Below are 18,669 nucleotides of genomic sequence, written 5' to 3'. Positions count from 1 at the left end.
TCTAGGTTTCAGGTCACCTAGACTGTCTATCTATAGGACATGTTTTAATCCAGGACCTAGAGTTGAAATTATAATATCTTTATTATAGTTTAACAGTGTCTAGATTGGCTACCTCAAAGCAGATACAGAGCAACAAGTTGTTTGATGTGAAGTGTATACTCTCTTTAGTTTATAAGATATTGGCTGTAGAGCGAGATTTAAAGTATCCAGGACAATGAGATGCTATATTAGGATAGGATATCTATAAAAAGTAATACCTTTGAAAACCATATTTTACTTTACAAAAATATTAAAATGATCCATGAGTTCATTCCACTCTGAGTCAACTTTAAAAAAAATCCTACCTACTCTGAACTTGCACCATTAATGCAAATGAAAGCACCATCAGTAGATACTTTTAACATATACCGGGATTACATTGACTAGATCTAACCAGGTACATATTTAACCCAGAACATTTGCAGCAAAATGACAAATCTTGTACACGTGGCTCTTCATTGCTTCTCAAAGCACTGGGAACAAATGGTGGTCAGGATTAAATGATGGTTCTTAATCCACAGACTATGGTGTGTCCATACGGTGCATATACACTATTGGATGGTTGTGGAGCTTCCAAGACATGAGTGAGCTCCATCTGTACATGTGGAGTGATCAATTACTTGTTCACGTTTCCTGCCCTTCTGTAGGGCTCCTCATGCCACATATTTGACATATTACATAATGTTTGGCACTGGAAAGGTATCACATCTTGCACCGTCCTCATCCGGTCATGTGGGCCCATGAATCCCAAGTTCTGCAGTAGATTATAAGCGCTTATCCGCAAGTACAGTACATCTCCTGTTAACTTCTCCGGGTCAAGAAACAATATCCTGGACAATTTCTTTGCTGCTTCTTTATCCTCTGAATATTTCATCATGATTATCATTTCATTTAAATCCCTCCATAATGGAGAAATGTTTGCTAATTAATGTAGATGTTGTGGTTGATTTGGGACCTTCTGTTATATGTACCTTTCTTTAAATGAGAATGTACTTTCCTGCATAGTAAATTGTATCTCACACATTTTATGTGTGCATCTATTGACTTGCTGTTTGCTGAGAATGCACTATGCAAGGACAGTTCAAGCACACAACCACATCCCAATAGAGGCAGATAAGAAAAAAATTTACCCAGTGCCTATCCTACTTACTTAATAGGCAGGCTGGCAAGAAAAGCTTTTTTTGGCTTCAATGTTTGTTCTTGTAGTTACAGTTTACCGTCTGAGCATACAACAGACTTTCATCCAAAATGGTTTCCGTTTGAAAAGACACGTATTTCCCATAACAGCAGCATTGTCTTTTGAGGAAAGTATATTTGTGACATACATGTGTACTTATTAGAGCAACTGCCCATGAAAAAAAAATATATATATATATATATATATATATATATATAAATATATATATATATATATATATATATAGATATATATATATATATATATATATCTATATATATATATATATATATATATATATATATATATATATATATATATATATATACATATATAATTATAAGTATCCCTGTTTGAAAAAGGTTACAATTACGAAAACTACGATTGGTGGCGGAAAGGCAGGGTGTTTAGGTAGCAGCAGCCACAATGTAGGTATGTTGTATTTTCTCTATTGCAATTCATGTTTCACCTTTGAGGTTTAAAGTGGATGTTGTTCGTGCTGTGAAATGACCTTGAACTGAGGATCAAATGATAATCATGATTAAGATCCAGATAAAACATGTTAACAAGACTCTTTAACCCCTCATGGCTAGGATCGCCTCCACTTCATATTCCACTCTGAAATGAAGCATAGTTATTGCCACAGCCTTTCTGAAAACCTTTATTTCAGACTGGTACCTCACGTGGCTGAGCCCTGACAGTCTCAATGCTGGAGCGGTTTGCTATTCTTTTATAATGTGGTTTCATATTCTAAGCGCTCCTGAATGAGAGCATCATCTTTATACTGTAGCCGCGGAGGAGCAGGAGAACATTCGAAGGTCAAAATGGCCTTCCGTAGGCTTCTGTCCAACACATGTCTCTCCCAAGCTGGGTACCTATTTCTAAACAAATCAATTTTTATAACAGACTCCTCAATCCGTGGTGGCCGAGATGATGGGGTAGATGGAGCAGTTGGCCTCACCTGAAAGACTGGCACACAGCCATCCCTTTCAGTAAACTTCTGATCCCGGTCCCCAGCCATACTCCTGTTGTTTGACATGGACCTCAAAGTGTTCGAGGCCACCTCTGTTGGCAAAGGGAAGGTAGATATTGGGTCCTCACAAGCACAGCTTGGTGACTGCCCAAACCTTGGTCCATTGGGATGAAAGAAGGCATAGTACATCAGCATAAAAACAATGCCAGTTAGAAAACTGCTGAAAACCACACACAGTGCCGAGATGGCAAAAGCATCTGCAATCTGAGGGTTCTTGTATAGATACCAGAGGGCACTCAAGGCAGTGTTCTCCAAAAGAATGACTAAATAGTAGATGAACAGTCGGCACCGTGTCCTTCCTTCTTTGACATTGAACCAGCTAAAGATGTAGATGATGCCAACAACCATATCGAAAACAATCTCCTCCCACTTGGTGATGCAGAATTCTGTCTCGCAGTGGACAATACAGAAGGTCATGATGCACCAGTGAAGGACGATAAAGACCCCAAAGTAGAGCTGGAAAACCGAGGCGAAGAGAGCAAAGGTGATAACCCTGGCTGCAATAGTGAAGAAATGCCAGCAAAACTGGATAATGACTGCCATGTAACTGATGGGCTTCTTGTCATCTCTGGAGTCGCGGAGAGCTTTCTGGTAAGAGGCCAAAGCCCAGGCCAAGGACACAAGAGAGGCCGCTGCTGTAAGACCTGAAACAAAAGAGAGGGATACAATAAAACGTCAGGAAGAATCATAGAGGACAGTCAACAACCAACACGTAGAGCAGTGGATTTTGCAAGACTCTATTTACCAATATCAAAAGACACACTAAGATCAATTGAGTGCTCTCTGATCCTTTGGAAAACACTCTCCTACTTCCTCTAACACTTTTCGAAAAATATTTCCTAATCCACGGTATCACTACTTTCAACATTTTTCTTTATATTACATAAAGCCTAGTTTCTAGTATTGCCGTTCACAAGTTTTCCATCGCAAAGTACACCTGCTCAGCTCTTTGACTGAATGTACAGAAAGCTCTGAATCCCAATCACTCTCACTCGTAGGTATATTTCAGAAACGCAGATATTTTCATCTCTCTACTACACCAACCTGTAATACTTCCATCCTTCATAAACAAACAGAAGTAGAGGAATATGTGTATGGTCAGTACTCTCTAGGGAAATGCCACTGTTTCATGGCATCTGTCATCTGTAGGCAGGATTTATAACCAGCATAATTTGCTAAATTGAGAAAGCACTGCATAATTTATAGATGGTAAATCTCCTAGTTTGTGGGCTACAAATTACCTGCAGGACAAAATTTAGTTTTTGTGTTTGCCAATTCCTGTGAATTGCTCACCTTGTTAGGGATCATGTCAAGGCATTTTCTCTTAGCCTTAACTATAATAATGTATTCCGTTTTTAAATACTAATGATTTCACATATGGGAAAACCACCAGAAGAAGGTGGTGAGGCCTTTTCTGTGGGTCATTGGGCATTAGGTAGTTATGGGGCAGTATCTATAGTGAACACTGTTATTTACATTTGGTGTCTGTAGGCCTAGTTTACTATTCATTTAAATTCAAGTACCAAAAGAGACTTCTTTGTGTTTCAGGTAAAATTTATTTTGAAATTCTTTGGGGTGCCGAAACATACACAGATAACCAGTGATTTTGAGAGGTATGGAAAACACTAAAAAATACCCACTGGAGTTTGTAAAAAATAAACACTGAAAACAGGAAATCGTAATATATGAAATCGGTAGCAATAACATTTCATGAGACACAGCAAAGACATGTTATGAATGATTGGAACAGGGAAAAAAATCTTTACTTAACCTTACGAATATGTACTTGAATAATGAGCAAAAAGGTAAAAACGTGATTGAGCAGTATCTGTGTACTGTATGTAACCATGTGACATGTTTCAGTATCTATGACAAGAATTTGCAAAGCCAGTGTGTCTCGCCTTGTCGACCTATTTGCTTTGCAATTTTTGTGGATGTTGTGCACCGATGACAAAAAGGTAAAAAAAGAAAGAGTGCAATGGCGTGAATGTGTCATGATGCTATGGTGCCCTAGCATGACGATGTATGCACACCCATGCATCGGGGCTCAATTGCACACATACATTATGACATACGTGCCTTCTTGGTTAGTTTGTATTTACTGCTGTAGATGGTGGACGCCATTTGGAGACATAAATTAAAACTAAATAAATGTGAACAAAAGTACTTTTAAAAAAAGTAGCGGCCAGGCAGTAAATGGCACTTCAGAAAACTGAAAAAATAACGTTTTAAGGAATAGAATGGGGGTGTGGAGCAATTGAGGACCGGGGTCAACAAGGGGCAACTGAGAGTGGGCAAGGGAGGATTAAAAAAAAAAAAAATGGGTTGGGGAAGCAGTGGACCAACTGAGAAGAAAAAGGAGAACAGTGGAACATATGGGTGGTATCTGGGGGAAGAAGCTGTACATGAGGGAGAGAGAAAGAAAGCATGTATTACTCTTCAGGAGTTCCGAAAGAAAAAGAAAAGAGTACTTTCCTCAGTGTAAGCAGTGCATGGATAAGAAGTCCTCCATTCAAAAGAATAGTAAAGAGGCAGTGCTCCAGGGAATGGACAAAAATAAGAGGGAGGAAAGTCATAGATTAAGTAGAAAGCAAATGAGACTGGCAAGCAATGGCCCGGGCTAAGCTCACTGTAACTTGCAGTATAGTCCACAAAAGGTCTTTAGTCAAAACCTAAAAGCTAACTGTAAGCAAGACCTAAACATATGCTAAAAACAATATCTTTCACAGGTCTGATGCACACTTGTTCCAACAATATTATATGTAGGCTTACTAATGTAAATAACATGTAAGTTACAACACTGGGTACAATTGTAAGGCAAAAAGTTGAAATAATATTATCCTTTCTACTGCCTGCTATTACCTTTAAGTACTTTGGCTTCTTTCTCAATTGTCCTTGTCCTCAAATGCTAGCATTAAAATAACTTGATTATGAAGATGAAATGCATGCAAAGCGTATAAAACATGGTTACTGGTGTCTATTCATAAGAAATTCGTACATAGCATTGCAATAAACTAATTCTTATTGTGATGCTTCAGTGTCCTGCAAGCATGTTGTTGCTACAGTTGCACCCTGTGTTTGCTCTGTGCTGTGCATCCCTGGTTGGCAATCAATCAATCAATCAACAATTTCTTAAGCACACTATTCACCCGGTAGGGTCTCAAGGCGCTGGCAGACTGTACTCAATGAATACATTGCAAAAAAAGTTGGAGAATTGGCTTAGTTCAGGGCAAAGATGCAAAAGCATGTATTCTAATCTTTCCTGAAAACTCTAATCTCTAACATATTCCCATGTTTTATTATCGTCAAACGAAAAGGATTATGAGCAAATCTGTTTACATCAGCTCAAGTGAGATTTGACTTTCCTGTTTCTCGTATGAATCCCAATCCAAATTGAAGCTTACTAAAGCAACCCAGTGTTCTCAGTTACCACAAGTAACAATGTAAAACGACGATATCTGTGTAATTTGGCATGTTCCAAAGGAAATCAATGAACAATATTGGGAAAATGTGTACATGTAGGGAGCTGAAATCATGCACAAAATGAGTTTGATGGAACTTGTGTAACAAACAGCAGGGGTGGTGAGGATGGGAAGGAATATTTGTGATTGGTTATGTTGAGTGGTGATGACATGCTAGGCGGACAGGAATGATTACTTAGAGGAGTGGCATGTTTTGTGCCATGATGTTGCTGTAGTACTGCAACAGTATTGTTTGGGAACAACGTAATAGTTTGGTGTTGAGGGAAGAAATTAGTTCACTTGTTTTGAACAGAACCTTCTGTGGCATACTAGGGATAAGATATAACCTTGTATCCCCGGGGGTATCACTCACAAACATGTCACTACAACAGTAAAACTATTTATTTATTACAAAATGTTGTTCACTGGTACAGCGGTACCATGCAGTCAAATAGGGGTGCTGGGTTTACAACATAGTAAATGGCAACCAAAAGAGGCAGAAAGGACTTTAATTGGATAGGAATAATGTTTCTGTACATGGAATGCTTTTGTAACTGTATTGTATGAAGACAGTCCTCTCTTGAATGCCAGCCCACACAGCTTCAACTTCAGGAATTCCTGACTTACATCTAGTTGGATTTTTCCCCATGATAGAGTTCAGGACAATTCAAATATTGGTTGCTAGATTATAAGGGTCCTTCCTTGAGACTTTAAAATGTTCTTATTTTGCAGTGTCTGGTGAGAGAAGGCCAATCAAAAAGCTCAGGCTGGGGTTTAGCCAATCTGAGCTCTTTGAACCAAATAGCCACATTTTTACAAGTATGTGAGGAGTTTGCACCAGTTGACCTTGTGCCCCAGTGCCAGGAATCTTGAATGTAATCCTTCATTCCACAGGTGGAGGCTTAATGCGGTTACCTGATTTTGCACTCTGTGCAGATTGTTGATACAATTCCTAGGTAGCTCGCTGTAGACGATTTTGCTACAACGAAAACTTGCCATCGCTAGAGCTCTGGTTTTCTTCACTTAGTGCTGCATTTGAAGCAGACAGACTATTTTTAAACCTACGAGGAGCTAACAATGGACAAACCTTCATAGTGGCTTTGAGGTTTGTGTCAAAGAGGACACTCAAAGTTTTTTACTTCACTTTCTACATTTACTCTGTGATACACTTAGAGGCTATTTAAATGGACCAGAATGCAGTGCTGTGTCATTCGGGACTACAATCATTAGTTTTAGCCTAGGCTTACAGATGTTTGTGATCGTTCAGTACGACTTTAGCAGTATAACCTGGTAATGTTGATGGGTTTTTTTCTGATGAAGGTGTTTTAATGACCTTTAGGCCATATTATTTGTTGAAATATTAAACATTCCATTAGAGCCTCCCTCATGCTTTTGGGAAAGAAGACCATTTGATGAAGTTGTAGGCTGCTGGCAGTATTTGTCCTTGAACAAAGGGCAACCATGACATTGCTGGACAATAGTGGGGCAGATGGTTGCCCCCCAAACCTTGAAGGGCATAAGCCAGTATTGCCTAGAGGATGCCTTGAGGATGCTCCAGGCCCCATTGGTGGTGGCCTTAAGGCTTGGTTGGAGGCAGAGGCAATGCTGCATTCTAATATGTTAAAGTAACATGTTTGCAGCCATAGTTTAAGAGACATGGGGCAGTCTTTGACCAAACCTGCAAAATGTAAGGCAATATACCAAAGCATAAAAAAGTTTGTTAGAAATAAAATACAATAATAATTAACTAAACAAAAGGAGGTGCAATTTTGTCAGTGATGTAAAAAGTAATACTTTATATACATTGATTTCAACGAAGAAATTGAGAAGGGAAAAAAATTAGCATTGGTGTTCCTGACTTTGCATGAGCTCCAGTGACACTCTGGCATTACCGGCCCTGCTCCTATTGTCGCATGAAGGACCTGTGGTGCAATCACACAGGGCAGTGGCGCAATCTCCCAGTATTGGTAGCTTCTTCTAGAGGCTGGGCAGCAGACATATAACAATAACCTTCTGATGCGCTACATGGCCACATCATTTTACATGCACTGAAGTACAAGCAGTACTTAGACAGGTGAACATAACTGATGTCCAGTTAGGCTGCAATAAAGAAGAAGGTCAATACTGAGATAGAACTGCATTTCTCTATTTCTACTTCAGGATTTACCCTTTCTGTGATTATATCAACTTTGTCAGCAGCCAAACCAGTCTCTAGCTAAATCTAAAAATCCGTACTCAAAAACCTGGATGTTTAACTCCATATGTAGTTCATACAAAAAGTCAAACATGATAATTAATTACATTTGCTTTCATGTTGTTTCTTACCTCTTTCCGCGAACGCTAATGGGAGAACCTACTTATTTATGGGCCTTGAGTAACTAGTTGTGACTAGTTAATATTGTGTAAAGTAACATATCCTGTCTGTGGCCTCCTGATTATGGTCTGGGGTAAGGTTTCAACTTTTTATAAGGACACCAAAAAAGAGCAATTTTCCATGCCATTAACTACTGAGCTCTTATCTGGTCATGTAGTATTCCACATGGAAACAGAACTACCTCCAGATTTCAACTGCAGACCTCCGTCTCCTCTTTAAAATGCAGACCTCCTTTCACACGTCTATATATTGAAATTGTCTTTCCCCCCTTTTCAGCTTCACACATCTCTCTCCCAAACTGTCAGTGACAGACAGATTAAATATTTCTCCTCAAACCATCCAACTGCATAATTCTTCTCTCCTGAATTTCAAAAGCAGGCTACACTGCTTTCTGCTGCCTGACTCCTGCTTCCACGTCCTGAACTGCCCAACTTTCAACTTTTCACTGCAATTCTCCCTCTTCCTATTTATCAACTTCTGAGCTCAGTTTTGTGACAGCAGGTATTCCATCTCCCATCTTTCAAGCCTAAACCTCCATGAAACTCTTCCAGTGCAGAGCCCCCTACAAGTTTGGTACTGCTGCTATTCCTATTCCAGACTTTGAACTGCAGGCCACCCTAAGATTCCACGGGCTATCCTAAGCCACCATTCACATGAAGACGTCTTTCTTTTTCGTTGGTCAAGAATTATATTAAGGCAAATAAATACATTAAAGTGTGTGCAACAAGTAGGACTGGCTGTTCAAATTACCTTGTTTTAACTTTAAGCAATAAAATGCTACACTCTTCGGTCAAGGTTACATCGACTTTAGTTACAAACCAGGCCTGTTATGTAATACATTAAATGAAATGTTACAATTAAAGATTGGAAAATTAAAGCAAACTACGTCTTCAGGGAATAATTTAGCATACCAAAAAATCAGTTAGTATCAAGTCGTGTACCTACAGGAAAGAATCCAAATGATCCGCAAGCTTTTTGTGCCATCATGTTGCCCGTGCAAGGTATGCTAGGGCCAATTGAACATTTCAGTAATCCAAGATTCTCTCATTTCAATCACTACCCTTAGCCACTTTTTAGACACACCTTGACTGAGAATGCTTTCGAACGCATGTACCTCCCCTTCCCACATTTTAACTACAAGACTCTCCGTTTATCGATCACTCAGCTCCTATCACCTTCAGTGAGATGTTTAACAAAGCAAGGAGAGAGAAGGCACAAAGTACAACAGTCCTCATAACCTCAGCATGGTGCATTCTTCAATGTCAGGGTCATCTCTAGTGCAGCGGCATACTCATACTGCACCACTCACCATAACGCATCATAAGTGACGCAACACCAGCTAACAGGGTGACCAGATGTCCCGGATTTCTCCTGACAGTCCCGGTTTGCAGAGGACTCTCCGGTGTCCCAATGCTTTTCCTAATTTTAAATACTTGTCCCGGTTTTTGGGACAAAGGCCAAGTCACTCTGCAAAGCAGAAGTAAAAGGTATGCTCTCCTTACAGAGGCGCATTTGAAGTCTGAAGCAATTTATGTAATTTTGTTTTTCTGTTAGGTAGCTCAGAGCAGGTCCGCTGCCTGCTCCCAGGAGAAAGATAGTGGGCAAGAGGGTGCAGGGTGGAGGTACTGCCATAGTAATATTATGTAAGCATAGATCTGATATATATATACACACACACACACACACATCATAAAGGCATATTTTACAAGATACCTAGCATAGATATGGGCATATATTTATAAGGCCACGAAAAAACCGGGACAGTCCGGATATCATTGTGAGAGTAAAGGCTTTAGTCCTACTTTTCTGTCTGGCCTGTCCCGGTTTTTACTTCTCAAAATATGGTCACCCTAAGCGAACATCATGCACAAATACCAGTAAAGACATCCACAGTGGATGCTTCTCTGCATATTGTCCTGTAGCACCTAGCCCACCCTGTGCTGCTCCTTCCATGATCAAACTTTAGGTCCAATGATCAGGATGAGAACGAATAACCGTGATTGAAATAATAAGTGTTTGGGGGCAGCCACGCCCAGCCTGATCACAGGAAAGCCCTTCCAAGGAGGAGCGACTTGACAGATTTCATGTGGGGAACATGGGAACATTTCTGAAAATGTTCCTGTAAACCGAGAAAGCATGATTTAAGGAAAGTCGACGAAGGCCATTTTTTTCCATTCTCATATACCGTTAAAGCGTCACATCACCATGATCGATTTGTAGTTAGAAATGTTTAGTTTTGTAACATCTGAATTCTTCAGTGTGACTTTCGATACTGCGATTTCCTGGTTTGCCTGGAGCAGTTTTCTCGTCTTATTAGCACTTGAGTAGAATCAGCTGCTACAAAACGCAATCTTGGAAGCGCGACAGGAAGATAGTTGGCTGTATTTGCTTCCCCCTTCAAGTGAGGCGGCTGTGTCATTTTAACTTATGTAATGAGCATCTCAGAAAAATGCAGCCGCACTCAGGTTTCCAGGCACGCTACATGACAAAAGACATTTACATCCAGGCTGATTGAAAAGCTGCATCCAGTCAGACTGTCTCCTTTTCACCACTTTAAACCTCACGCTTTGGGGCCTGATTGTTTTTTTTTGCGTACTAGATTATTTCAGATATGTGTATTTGTGTACACCAATAGTTCCAGTTAGCAAACAGCAGATTCAGGGCCTGATTTTCAACTGGGCAGATGGGTTACTCTCACAAGGGTGACAGATATCCTGTCCACCGAAATCTAAATTCCATAGGCGGTAATTAGATTTAGATTTTGTGAGGAAGTAAGCCCCCTCGGTTGCTTTCTCAGAATCTATCTTTATTCCTTCAGCCCCTGTTTCATCTTCAAGACCTGAGAGATTCTTTGTTTCAACTTTCATGGTCTGCAGGTGAAATCAAGTCCCAATGCCAAACTTTCAATGACAGTTCGATACCCAGTTGTCACTGGATGAAAGACATTTACGAATGTGCCTATTTTAACATCAGTCTCCAAGTGGCGCTGACAAATTCGAAGGCACCTTATTTAGCAGTTACATTTTTTGACATGTTGACCATTAACATTTCTTGGCTGTGGCTTTGTTTCATAATAAGACTGTAGCATTGACAATGCCATCCTTTTCATTTGAGCATACAAAAAAATAGAAATTAATAAAAAAAATTAAAAAGAAATCTAATCGACCTGAATTAGCTAATAGGAAAATAATGTATTTCAAGAAGGGGTAGTGCACAATGATAGATATGTTATCAAGTGTAGAAGTAATTTTTAACTCTTCATGGCCATAGCCTGAGAGGAGGGACTGCCATGCAAACGCAATAGCTCTTGGTTACTTGGAAATGAATAGTATAGCTTGAGCACAGATATGTCGCTGGGCATTTGTGATCTTTCTCTGCAACCCGCAGGCTTCATTTTCATCAAGGTCATAAACTGCATCATACCTTCATTAAAAATCTGTCGGCGTTACTAAATATATTATGTATGCAATGCAAATTGCATGACAAAGAGATAATGCGTAATTTGTACTCTGCATTAATGTACGTACACATATTTGTGATTTTCTGTGCTTAATAATTTTGCTGTAAAGGGCAATGTGTTTTGATCATAGCAGCAAACAGTGAGGAGGCACACTTTGGCTTGTGGAGACTCTGCGGGCTCAGTTTTATGTATTTGATGGGAATCTTGAGCACAACTAGCAGGGGACGTATTGTATTGCAACATTTATATAGTGCTTACTACCCCTATGTGAGGCACTGAATCTATTACCTACATGGACAACAAGCTATGCCATGTAGGGTGTGTGGATAGAAGGGTGTTGTCTTTGTTTTTAACTTATTTGGGAAGTGTTTCCATGTTAAGCATGGTGCCCACCGATGTGCGGTTATCGTGGTATAGGATGCAGCGCTTAGCATTGTGGTGGATCAAAAGGAGTGAGAGATAGACATGCAGTTTATAAATCTCAATAAGTAAGCAGCTTTTGAGCAGCTCTGCAGGTCACTTTTATGGTATTTCTTATGCTCATAGTCTATTTACTTGGTTACTGCCCTGGGGTTGTTCAACCTGATATTAAGTTTTTTCCCCTGAGAAGTACCTGTATGTATGTATGTTTGTATGTAGATAGTATTTATATAGCGTGAACCTAACCAAAAGGCATTGGGGAGCTGTAAATTGGCAAAGACAAGCATAAAGTCAGTGAGTAACAGGAGGGGAAGAAGGTTGTGGACTGGTAATCCATTGTGATGCAGTGTTCTTTAAAGAGGTGAGTCTTCACCTCTTTCTTAAATTGGACCAGCATTAGGGTGGTCCTGATGGGTAATAGGGTACTGTTCCAAATCCTTTTTGCATACATTGATAAGGCTTTATTAAACTTCTTAATTTGCAGTTTGGTGGTGTTCTGGCTTTGCAGTGAACCATCAGAGACGGTGAGCTTGTCTTCTGGGATGCTTGTTGTGATGGCTTTGTAAGTGATGCAGTTTGTTTTGAAGATGATGAGCACTGGTAAGGGGGTCAAAGGAATTCCATTAAGAACAGGGTGATATGGTCATATTTCTTCAGGCCTTGGTTGAGACGTGCTACAGCATGTTGAATGCCCCTAGGGAGTGCCAATGTGGAATCTGGAAGGCCATGGAATAGAGACATTACCACCATCCAGATGTGAGAGTATTGTTTGACTTTCTTTTGAAGAGAGAGCTGGTACCAGGCCATCTTTGTTTTTTGGCTGTGTGTTCCGTGAGTGTGAGATTGGTGCCCAGTATGAATCCAAGTGTCTTGGCATTCAGGGAAAGTTGGAGTTCAAAGTACCAAAGTTCATGTAATTGAACCAGATTTGTACTGTATCTTGTTTGTTATGGATGATGTGCAAGCAGTGTTTGAGGTGCTGAGTGCCTGAAGCAAAAGCAACTTTTAAGTGTAGCATTGGCATATAGGTGAACCTTGATACTGCTGTCCGGAAGAAGAGCACCAGCTGCTCCAGGTAAAGGTTGAAGATGACAGGAGACAGAATGGAAACCTTTAGAATTCACTGGTAATAGGGATCTTTTCCAACCGGAGGTGCTCCTGTGAAGAAACGGATGTTAATTGGAAAGGTAGAAGGGGAACCAGTGAAGAACTTTGCAGATGAATCCCATTCAAGACTCCAGGGTGTCCATGAGGGTAGGGAGGTAGACTATGTCACAGGCACTGGAAGGTCCAGCAATATCAGGAGAAAGGGGGTCATCTTCAAATGTGGTCAAGAAAGCATCATCTATGATGTGTAAGGTAAAGGTCTCCATGCTGTAGCGTGATCCAAAGCCAGACTGGTAGTTGACAAGGAGATAGTTAGCATTGATGTGATCTTGGAGTTGAATGTAGACTGTTTTTTCAGTGATCTTACCAATGAATGGTACATGAGTGATGGGTCCCTAAATGACGCGGTCATCAGGGTCTAGTGCAGGATTCTTTAGGAGTGTGATTGTTAGAAATGGGGTTTCTGGTTGGCTAGGGTATGCACCTCAGCCAGGCAGAACTTACCCACTCTAGTCAGGGCAAGGGAGTTACACGTCCAAGATAACCCCTGCTCACCCCCTTGGTAGCTTGGCACGAGCAGTCAGGCTTAACCCGGAGGCAATGCGTAAAGCGTTTGCACAACACACACATACATGTGACGCAATATCCCCACCACAAAGGAACCACAACACCAGATTATATGAAAATACACTGTATTGTACACAACGTAATTATTAGACCAACATCACATAACAGTACTATCCTGCTACCTTAGCAGTTGTCAGAACGTTACACATTAGTTACTCTGCAAACTAGCAGTAGTCACACATAACACACAGGTTACTCAGTATTCTGCAACATAAGCAGTAGTCAGGAAACACGTAATTACATTAGAACACTTGTCATAAGGATATCATAAAACGCCCATAGTAGGAACATTAGAAAACCTATGGCAAGTGAGGGAAACATATTAGCAAGTCATGCCCATAAAAGGAACATGTGCACACATATGTAAAAGCATCAGGTAACAGGTAGGCAATATATCACAATTAGAAAAGTCTGTAACAAGAACTTCAATTATGATCCTATTGGTCCATTTAAAAGTACCTGGTAGATGGTAGAGGCACCTCCGGTGCCTAAGACAAAGAAGAAAGGGGCCCCCAGCGCTCCTCTGCGCAATGAGGGGGCCTCCTTAAAGTCCTGGGGAAGAGGGGGGGCGGCACGCACCCCCTCTGTACTGCTGACGGGCCCCTCTGGGGGTCCGCGATCACTGGGGGCCCCCCGGGCCTCCACCGGCCCTCCTGTGGGGGGCCAAGGTCACCCAAGACTTTAGGGAGGGGGGGGCGCCTCGCGCTCCCCCCTTACTGAAACACGGGCCCCTCCGGGGACCCGTTAACTCCTGGGGTCTCCCTGCCACTATGGGAGACCCCAAAAATCAAATACTCCTGGCCCGCGAGGGGGCCAAGAAGAGAGCCGGGGGCCAGGGCGAGCCTCCGGTGAGGCTGCCGCCCGGCCCAGAAGAGCAGGAGAGTCCTCTGGGACTCCTGCAAGGGAGGGAGAGGCGTCCTCCTCTCCCTCTGCCTCCGGGACTCCTGTAAGGGAGGGAGAGGCGTCCTCCTCTCCCTCTGATGACGTTGCGGCCCAAGGTGGGGCCTGTTGGTGCCCCGGGGGCGCTCTGAGAAGCGCGCGTCCCCCGGGAGCACGATAGGAGCGTGCCAGCTCCTTCCTTTGTTTCTAGTAGTGCCCCGGGGGCACTACAGACAGCGCGAACCTCGCGCTCGGACACAAATGCTCCGCCCGGGCTGCGGCGGTGATTCCATCCAAGTAAAGGCGCTGTGGAGAGCGCAAGAGCACATTGAGGCTCCCGGGCTGCGGCGGTGTTCTTGGGGGCTAGGAATAAAGCGCTTCCCAAAGCGCTAAAGCCACCTAAAACTCGGGCTGCGGCGGTGATCTTTCCCAGCTCTTTTAAAAGATAGCACTTTTGCTAAGTGCTTCTGCAAAGCTGTGGAGATCGTGGCAGGGGCCAGGGGCCACAGCACCCTGCCCCTGGGAACGAAAATGCAAGGAAGAGGTACAGGGCTGGTGGGCCCAGCTACAGGCCAGCACAAGGGGTGCAGATGGTGGCAGTTCCTCCTAGTGACCATGCAGGTCACAGGTCAGCACAGCAGCAGCAGTCCATGGCGGTTTCCTGGTGAGTCCATTCATCAGCGTCCTGTGTCCAGTTTCAAGTTCCAAGAATGTTCAAATTGTGGGGAAAATTCCCCTGTACTTATAGTCAGTTCTTACAGTGTTTTACAGTGGTAGGGAGAGGAGGTTCCAGCCAGTTACAACTGGTTCTGGGAGTGCCCCCTCTCTCCTTTCAGCACAGGCTCCAAACATCAGTGGGGGGTTAACGACCCTATTGTGTGAGGCCAGGGCACAGCCTTTACAAATGTAGGTGTGCCCCGCCTCTCCCTTCTCTCAGCCCAGGAAGACTATTCAGTATGTAGATGCACCTCAGTGACACCTCCACCCTCCCTGTGTACAGGCTGTCTGAAAAGTATGCACAAAGCCCCAACTGTCACTCTGCCCAGACGTGGATTGGAGTCAAGCTGCAAAACACCAGAATCATAAGCACAGATAAATGCGCACTTTCTAGAAGTGGCATTTCTGTGATAGTAATGAAAAATACACCCACACCAGTAAGCAGTATTTATTATCACCATCACACCCATACCAAACACGCCTACGCTACCCCTCATAAATCAGACAATACCCTTTACACATAAGGCAGGGCATTTCTAATGCAATCCTATGAGAAGGCAGCACTCACAGCAGTGAGACACCAAGTTAGGCTGTTTGTCACTACCAGGACAGGCCATGCAATATGGCACATGTCCTGCCTTTCTACATACATGGCACCCTGCCCATAGGGCTAGCTAGGGCGTACTTTAGGGGTGACTTACATGTAGTAAAAGGGGAGTTCTGGGCCTGGCAAGTAAATTTAGATGTCAGGTCCCTGTGGCAGAAAACTGCGCACACAGGCCCTGCGCTAGCAGGCCTGAGACAGGTTTGAAAGTCTACTTCAGTGGGTGGCGCAAGCAGCGCTGCAGGCCCACTAGTAGTGTTTAATTTACAGGCCCTGGGTATAGAGATACCACTGTACAAGGGACTTATAGGTAAATTAAATATGCCAATTAGGTATAAGCCAAACATACCAACTTTAGATGGGAGAGCACCTGCACTTTAGCACTGGTCAGCAGTGAAAAAGTGCTCAGAGTCCTAGAGCCAACAGCGAGAGGTCAGAAAAACCAGGAGGAAGGAGGCAAAAAGACTAGGGATGACCATGCGTATGGCCAAAAGTCCAACACAACCCCCTACCAGCCAAAATCCAGGGGAGAACAATCAATACCTTGATGTACTTTCCTGATTGGGGCGATAGAACAAGGACCCAGGCCCACAACAGCAGGGGCATGTTCCAGTTCTACGCCTTCCTGACTCCACTGGGATCTCTCTGTCAATGCGTCCCAGGCAGCCTAGACCAACCCACGGGGATTCTCTAGCTGCCAATGGCCAGAACCAGGCCCCAGGCCATCTAGGAGCCTCTGGTCTCTGAAACCATAATGAGTGGGGGGCGGTAGCCCCAGGTGCAAAGCAACCTGTCTCCACTCCCTTTCCGATCAGTTCAGGGGCTCTACCCGGCCACTGATCCACCAACCTAGGGTCCGCACCCATAGGTTCTACAGGGGCTAGAGGCGAGGCTCTCCTCCCTCTACCCCTCCTTCTAGGATCCCGCCCTCCTCTCCTAGGAGGGGTATCACCAGAATCCACACTTGCCAGGGTGCTGGGTACAGCAGCCCTGCTCAACTTTCTCGCCAGCCCAGGATCACTACCTGGCGACTGACCACCCAACCTAGGGACGACACCCTTGGGTTGCACTGGGGTCCGGGGCGGGCTTCCCCCTCCCTGAACCCCACTTCCAGAGTCCTGCGTCTCCCCACCTCGGGAGAAGCCACCAGAAGTTTCACACAGGGGGGTGAGCACACTAACCGCCCCCCCAACCAGGTCAGAGTTTACCCCCTGAACCTGTCTATCTAGTCCAGGGACGACACCCTTAGACTGGACCATTGCCCAGCGAACCAGGACTTCCTTGGGAGCACACCTACCCCCTACCAGATCAGAGCTTACCCCCTGAATCTGGCAATCCAACCCAGAGTCACCACCCTGAGGTTGAATCCTTGCCTGGCGCACCAGGACTTCCTGGGGGGCACACCTACCCCCCACCAGGGAAACACTTTCCCCAAGGGCCACACAAGAGTCTGGCTGGCGCAGGTCTCCTGACCTCTGCCCATCGGACAGAGTCTGGATTCCCCCCAGCCCAGAAATGGTCTCACCAAGGTCATTCCTGGGGGGCTCTGCTCTCAGAGCTGACCCCTGACCCTCCCGGTTCTCCACTGGGGCCCGCAGCCCCCTCTCAACCCTATGCCTGGATTTCCGCCTCCTCCGCTGTAGAGCGAGACTACCAGACACCAGGACCGGCGGAACGCTATCACCAGCCACCCGCCTAAGTCCTAATGACAAAATGGGATCCTTCTGAACAGCTGGCCCTACGGCACAGGTTAGGCTCACCTCCTGGCGTTCACTCATGGAACCTTCAGGGGCCTGGGACGGTATCTTGGGCACCTTGGGCCTCAGCCCAGCCCCATTCCCTCTCCTCAGAGACGGGACATGGGGTCCCTCACCCATCCCAGTCCACTGGGACCTACCTGGGACACTCCATTCCTTTCCCACCACACCTTGTTGGGAAACACCTAGACCACTCTCATTAGGAACACCCCCTAATGCCACACCAGACCCTCTGGTACGCAACCAGAAGTCTGCCTCCTTTGCGAGCTCCCTGGGGTCAGAGAGCTCACACACTGACAAGTGTTGGCGTAACTCTGAAAAACAACAACGAAACAGGTGCTCTCTGAGAATCAGATTAAACAGCCCTTCAAAATTGTTTACTGTGCTACCCTTCACCCATCCATCTAGTGCAATGCAGCAATCCTCCACAAACTCCTCCCAAGACTGGTGGGACAGTTTCTTACCACCCCTAAACCTTTTTCTGTATTCCTCAGGGGAAAAACCATACTTCACAATCAGTGCGTTCTTCACAGCGGAGTACCCCTCCCTGTCACTCTCTTCTAGAGTCAGTAGGGCATCCCTCCCCTCCTCAGGAATAAAACTCCCTAGGCCAGTTCCCCAATCCTTCTCAGGGATCCTGCGCTCTACCAGAGCCCTCTCATATTCCTTTAACCACTGACGTATGTCACCCCCCTCTTGGAACCTAGGTACCAGATCTATGGGTATGTGAGGAACATCTTTGCTACAGCACTGTACATTGCTGCCACCACTGGACTCCACCTGCAGCGCTGGTGAGTCCAGAACCTTCAGACTGCGCTCTAGAGCGAGTCTTTCTCTGGCAAAGGCCCTCTCTGCCTCTGCCATTCTCTCCTGTACTAAGGCCTTCTCTACCTCAGCCCTTCTCTCCTCAACAGCTAGGCGCGCTAACTGCAACTTCAGGTCCCTCTCTTCCCGCCTCTCTCTTAGCTCATCAGGCGTCAAGGAATGAGAGGTAGCCCTGCTTCTTACACTGGA

General features: G+C 44.1%; 1 protein-coding gene across 1 annotated transcript in view; it reads right to left on the bottom strand.

Annotated features, from left to right (window-relative positions):
• Window positions 1-1,571: 1,571 nt before the first annotated feature.
• Window positions 1,572-18,669, bottom strand: part of XKR4 (XK related 4) — a 798,732-nt gene continuing 781,634 nt past the window's right edge. The window contains 1 exon segment of the mRNA XM_069220191.1: window positions 1,572-2,893. Coding sequence (XP_069076292.1) covers window positions 1,947-2,893 — 947 coding nt within the window. The 3' untranslated portion in view covers window positions 1,572-1,946.

Source organism: Pleurodeles waltl, chromosome 2_2 (genome assembly GCF_031143425.1).
Source record: "Pleurodeles waltl isolate 20211129_DDA chromosome 2_2, aPleWal1.hap1.20221129, whole genome shotgun sequence".
Lineage (NCBI taxonomy): Eukaryota > Metazoa > Chordata > Amphibia > Caudata > Salamandridae > Pleurodeles > Pleurodeles waltl.
This window is presented reverse-complemented; position numbering and strand designations above follow the sequence as displayed.